We start from the raw sequence: 6,168 nt of genomic DNA, 5'->3' as shown, positions 1-6,168 counted from the left end.
GTCAATAAAAGCACTATTCACATGGGACCACATGTAATAAATAAATGACCCGCCAAAATGTGGCGCATTCGCACGGGATAACCGAAGCCTGAGATTTTGCTGAAATTTACGGACAACACACTGCGTATTGTGTAACATTCGCCAAAGGTAAATAAACATGCGTCCTAGGAAACAAAACAACGCGTAATCACGCATCAGATCAATCCGCGTACCCTTCGTTCTTTATTTTGTTTTAAAACAAAATAAAAAAAATATAAAAAACAGATTGTTTTTTTTGTTTTATTAATTTAAAACCAGAAACAGGAAAACAAAAAACCAAACAAGCAGCATTTTTCTGTCTTAAAATTAAATTTGGTTCTGTTTGTGTGATATTTACGATGTTTTAACCTCACCACACAGAGAGGACCCACAGACGGACTTTTATTCTTCTGCGTTTGATAAAAAATGATCTTGTATCATGTTTTCCACCTCACACTGATAGTAGAGGTGCCAACTTTACCAATCAGTGTTATGGTCCAAATAGTATCCAGATAAACTGGTGACTGGACTTTTGCTCCTGGACATAAAAAGAAGCAACGCATAAGTTACATTAATGGTGAATAGAAATGATATTAATACATAAATAAATCAAAACCAAAAAATGGATGTCACGTGAAACATGCTCATGATATGTGCAACCAGAGGTGGTGTAATGAATCTACTGGTGCTCCTCGTTTCTTCTGATCAACTTCCGTGTGTGTTGACGGCTGCTGTTAGTATTTTTAACGTGCAAAATAAACTTTTTACTGCCCTCAAAAAAGCTGTAATTGTTTTTGCAAAAGTGTCAAATGGTAGAAGTTCTAACATCTATATTGTTCCTCACACCAGCCTCACCGTCAATAGTCAGTCACCAGTTTATTTGGATACTATTAAGACGTAACACCGAAACAAAATATAAACGTGAGCAGCTTTCTACAAGCTAAAACATCCACACACAGAATGAAAACATGAGCAGGACCAGAAAACTCAAAGAACGAAAGGCACACGGATTCAGACCCTGCCCATTTCTGGCCAAATCACAGAGATGCCTATTCGCATTGGATTAGTATTATCACAGGACCTCGGAGTTCAGCAAAATATAGTAGATCATTTGCGGGGAATTTTTACTTTCCAAATTACTGACATGGCCGATTCGCACGGGATTAAAATCACAGACATTCTCCACAATTATTACAAATTGCATGTGGTCCCTCGGTGAAACTAATCCCGGGCTTAAGAAGCAATAATTTACTTTGCAAGCATTTTTGCTAAATCAACGCTTTAGTACCCAAAAACAAATTTAATTATATGTAACTGCAGCAGGTTTAAAGAGTTAAAGGTTATCTGATGTTCAGACTGGAAACCCTTTTTCCAATATTACCTCAAAACCAACAGAATGACATCTGACATTGAGCTAGGTTGGTTTGCTAACCTGTGAGGAAGTGTCGTAAAGGGAATAGAAGATCCAATGCCCTGTCACATGACCCTTAAACTTGCAGAGGTTTAAAAGGTGTGCGACACCAGGTGTTTTTATAAGCTAATTGTGTCCATACGAAGCACGTTTCTCAGCGCTAAACAAACTAAAATTGAAAGGTTAAAACGTGTTTATTGCTGTGCCACAGGACTGTTTTTATTCTTTAAGGTTAAATAAATGTTTGAAGCAGGTCGAGTACATACTGGAAAAGTGTGTTATTATATTTCAATGAGGGCGTTTAAAGGAATGTACTATATTTTATGTACAAATTTAGTTTTAGATCATTTAGCCTCTTTGATTTAAATATGATGTTTGAGGTACATATGTTTAGTAATTTTACTAAAAGCACTTTAACTGCAAACTGGCACATGTAGGATAACTGGACTAACTAATGCACTGTATGCATTGATTTGAATTCTTCGAATATGTTGTCAGTGTAGTAACACTAATTTTGTTTGCCGATGTTTATGTACAGTATGAGTTTGTGTACAGTATGTGTAAACATTTTTTCTGTTTTCAGTGCACAGTTTTGTTTTATCAAAACACTACATTATGAGCTGCTCTTTCAGTGTTTCCGTTTCAGACAAAAAGTCTTTTTTGGCCTTTTTACAGGAAATCAACAAGACGATTTAAGGCAAATGTATTATTTCAAAAATAAATACATCAGTAAATAAAGATGAATAATGCTTAAAATGTATATAACTTGAATAGGCCACAACACTGTGTAAAATGTCGACCTATTGTGATGCACACAATCTTGCAAACTTTCTGAATAATTCTTTCCTGAGGGTCTGGTCAGAGCCTGTTCCTGTATATCTGCTTTATGGCTCATGTCTAAAAACTAAACACTCATCAGTGTACTTAGCTGCTAACATTTTCTCCAGGTGCCTCTTTAAATAAAGATGTCATTTTCAACAACAGAAAGCACTGGCCTCTTCCTTCTCTGACCTCTCCATGTAGATTTGCATTGGGAAAAACCAGCAGTTCGTCGGCCTCTTCTTTTCTTCATGTGTTTTCCAGACACAGGAACATGCAGAAATGGTTTACTGACACCCAGTGGTGCACAAATAGGCCTACACAGTGTGAGAGCTCCACCCTCAGGTCAAACAAAGCTTTTACAGAAACAAAAAGCCAAGACAAGTAATATTTTGGTTTGTACCTGCGTCATCATTATTGGGGAACTAGAATTGGTCAATGTGTCCCTCCTATCTGCTTTCCAATCCACTTTAACTTAACCCTGTGGATGACATCACAGGGTTAAGTAAAGGTGTTAGGAGACTTTTTAAAGGAGTTAGAGAAAGGCCATCACGTTGTTTTGAAAATCAAACGCACTTCCATTATGTGAAGTAATTATCCGACGGTGGCGAGGGTTAGTGACGTCTGCCACTACAAATTTCCAAAAATAGATCAGGCTACGAGAAAAACTAAAAGAACGTCATATTGAGAATGGTTGCTCACTCACCTTCCACTCAGAAATCAACATTAATCCAAAAATAACAATGATTTTATGAATTTGTTACATTTATGCAAGATATAGGGCTTCCTAACGTTGTAGGCATCAAATGTAGAACCGCACCAAGCATTCCTAGGTGAATGAAATATGTTGAATAAAACAATGTGGATAAAAATGATCCCTTTTGGTTTCTGAGAAACCAGAATAAACAATTATTTAGATTAATGGTAACAGCAGCAAAGAAAAATATCACAAGGAGATGGACAAACCCTGAACCCCTCACAATGAGTGAATGGATAGACACAGTGAACGAAATACATCAAATGGAAAAAATTACTTATTCACTTAACTTACAAATGGACAAATTTACAAAACAAACGAAATGAGTCTCCTTTATGGATAAAATGAAAAATACTGAGAATAGCACTGATAGACAAAAAACATAGTTTGTCTCCATCATTGGGATATGAAACAGTGAAACTGCTTGTAGCATCCGAAGGGCAACACCATAAAAATATCAGAATGTTTCCCTAGAAAGGTCTAGAACTTTGTATATTTGTATTCTAATTTTGTTGTTACTACAGTTTTTTTTTACTTGTTTTGGTTTTATACATCCCTGTTTTGGAAAAAAAAAGGAGTACTGAGGTCTTGTTGTATTTAAAACTGATCAATCCTCTTGTGATTGTTTCACAACTAAAATGAACAGCAACGAATATAAATGTGAAATGTATGTGTGTAATGTACAGTATATGTATGTATATATGCACTGTGATACTCTGAAAATAGTAATAATAAAAAAAGATCCCTTTTTCTTGAACGACAGAGGGCTTTGTGTTCATTAATTGTGAGTTTCCGTGAACGCTCGGATGAGTGGGTCCCTTTAAATGTTGTTGCTGAAAGGAATTGTGGGACAGCATTAACTGGTCTTCTTTGGGAAAGGATGTATCAGTGTTTCCTAAGAACAAAGACCAAGGAAGTTATACTGCTGGTTATCACAGGACCAGCAAATGGTGAAGAGTGATCACAGGACAAGAAAAGCACCAGAAGAAGTAGGGAGTCAGATAGAGAAACATGTGTTTGGCCTCTGGAGCAGAGAACCACGACGTAGCTGATACATGTAAAGCTGCGATTGTAGCTTTACATACATCAGTTTTATTGATGTATCAGAGTTTTTGATTATGTTAAATCTAGTCATCTATGTGAGGTGATGAAAGAAAGAAAGTGACCAATGTCATTTGAACACAGCATTAAAAGATCTACGCTGACAGATGTGGTCGTCTCGTAAGCGGTGGCGTTCTCAGCATGACTTGGAAAAGCTTTGGAATTCAAACCATGACTCGTTTGTCAGGGTGTGGTGAGCAGGAGCCAGTAGCCGAGAGATGAGGCAGATAGTAGGATTGTTTTTCAAAACTAAAGGCCATTTAAGTACAACTCAAACTCAAAAAACAACCAACCATAACACATACAGTACATACTGACACGACAGGATGTGCAGACAAGCAAAAATACATAACAGACCACCAATGACGAAACTAAGAGGAACTGGAAACTAGCAAAACATGTCACCAACTAAAAGACTAACAAAACTAAACTATACATCATTGAACTGAAAATGCATCCCAATAAGACTTGAACATACAGCCTACAAATAACAAGGCTTAAACAAACTAAATGCACTATTTGTTGTGCTGGTTTTAGATGAATGAGACGGAGTCAAGCTTTAGGGTTGCTGGTCAGATGCAAACACAGGGTTTTTTTGTCAGAGGGTTTTGGGGAACAGACCAGTCTGGGATTCGGAGGTAAACAGGATTTCAGTGTGTCTCAGTGAATTCGATGTTGTTCCGTGCTCTCAGGGTTTTGTATGTTGCTAATAGCGGTAGTCATAACAATAGCAAGTAGAGACCTTGGTGAACGCAATCAATTTATGATGGTATCTGTTCTGCTTAAGGCAGTCTGACCAGAACAGACAAGGAGAGATTCTGTAATTACATCTCACTATTGACCCTAAAAACAGTTAACACATTTGTGTTTTGAATGTGTTGAACCTCATCGCTCTATTTCTCAGTTCTGTTTACACCTCATGTTCACTCACTTCCTGTGGTGTAATTTTCTCAACTTAACACATCAGAAAGCTAAATACAGAAGTCCAAAGAACTTCATGAGTCACTTTGTGTTGATGTAAAACATTTTTGGTTAAAAGCTGAACTTGATTCTATCTTTGATAGGAAGGAAATCTATATTTTCTTATCTGGCATCACCATTTCTTTATAAAGTCACCAAGCAATGAGGGTAAGTGGAAGCTTGAATCATTGTCACACAGATGTCTTTCACTTACTTTGGTAGGAAATAGGTTTGAATTACTGTGTTGTTTCTTTACAGCATAAAGGTAGGTAACATGTCACTGCACTTTAATGTCACTAAGTGGTTTATGGGTAATGTCTATTAGATAATGATAGAGATAGAAAACCCAACAAATGATTCATGATTGTCAAATATCAGTGTAATCTCTGAGGAATATTATCCTTTCATTAGTGTTGCTGGTTTTGTCAGAGAAGACAGGAAGTCTAATTTGTATTCACATCATAAGTACAGGAAACAGATGTATTTTAATCTCACTTCTTCAACCATAGACGAACAGTTTAAAAACTGTCCATCTATGGTTGAAGAAGAAATGAACAGAAAGAAGAAGTTCATCTTTTTGAGTAACTTCTGCTCCCTTGCAGTTCTCATACATTACATGTGGTCGAGGCAAAGAGACGCTGCTCGCTGACATGAGGGGAATTTGTAAGTATTCTTTGTCTTTTTATCAAACCAAACAGATTATTATCAGTGCTGCTTCTCATGAAAGGCAAGTGAGCGAGTTTTCTTCTGATTCACGGTTAGTGGATGATTTCTGTTGTTCTGGTGATTTCAACTCAATACGTGTATCTGGAGGGAATTTAAAACATGATGTTTGAGGTACATGTGTCTAGTAATTTTAGGAAAAACGGGATTTGTTAAAAAGACTGTGGACATCCTGTAATCTAATAGCTTCCATTTATCAATATCAGCAGTGTCTATACTTAGAAAGATTTATGTTTGTTTCCTTTTAGTGATCTGGACGCTGCTCCTCAGTGTACACGCTGAAGGTAATAACCATCTTTTTACTTTATTTATGCATTTGTTACCACACTCCATCATTAATTCTGTTACACTGACTAAATAGTCATCACTTAGTGTTCAT

The 6,168-nt window shown here is 36.7% G+C and overlaps 1 protein-coding gene across 2 annotated transcripts in view; it reads left to right on the top strand.

Annotated features, from left to right (window-relative positions):
• Window positions 1-5,107: 5,107 nt before the first annotated feature.
• Window positions 5,108-6,168, top strand: part of LOC114480037 (uncharacterized) — a 59,875-nt gene continuing 58,814 nt past the window's right edge. Inside the window, exons 1-3 of one of the 2 annotated variants that reach the window (XM_028473824.1) lie at window positions 5,108-5,234; window positions 5,669-5,729; window positions 6,038-6,073. In XM_028473824.1, the coding sequence (XP_028329625.1) occupies window positions 5,229-5,234; window positions 5,669-5,729; window positions 6,038-6,073 (103 nt within the window). In that variant the 5' untranslated portion in view covers window positions 5,108-5,228. Of the gene's footprint in view, window positions 5,235-5,598; window positions 5,730-6,037; window positions 6,074-6,168 lie in introns of those variants that run through there. The other variant, XM_028473826.1, reaches the window with a different exon arrangement.

The sequence above is a fragment of the Gouania willdenowi genome, chromosome 18 (assembly GCF_900634775.1).
Source record: "Gouania willdenowi chromosome 18, fGouWil2.1, whole genome shotgun sequence".
In the NCBI taxonomy this organism is placed as follows: domain Eukaryota; kingdom Metazoa; phylum Chordata; class Actinopteri; order Blenniiformes; family Gobiesocidae; genus Gouania; species Gouania willdenowi.
Note: the sequence above shows the minus strand (reverse complement) of the source record. Positions and strands in the feature narration are given on the sequence as shown.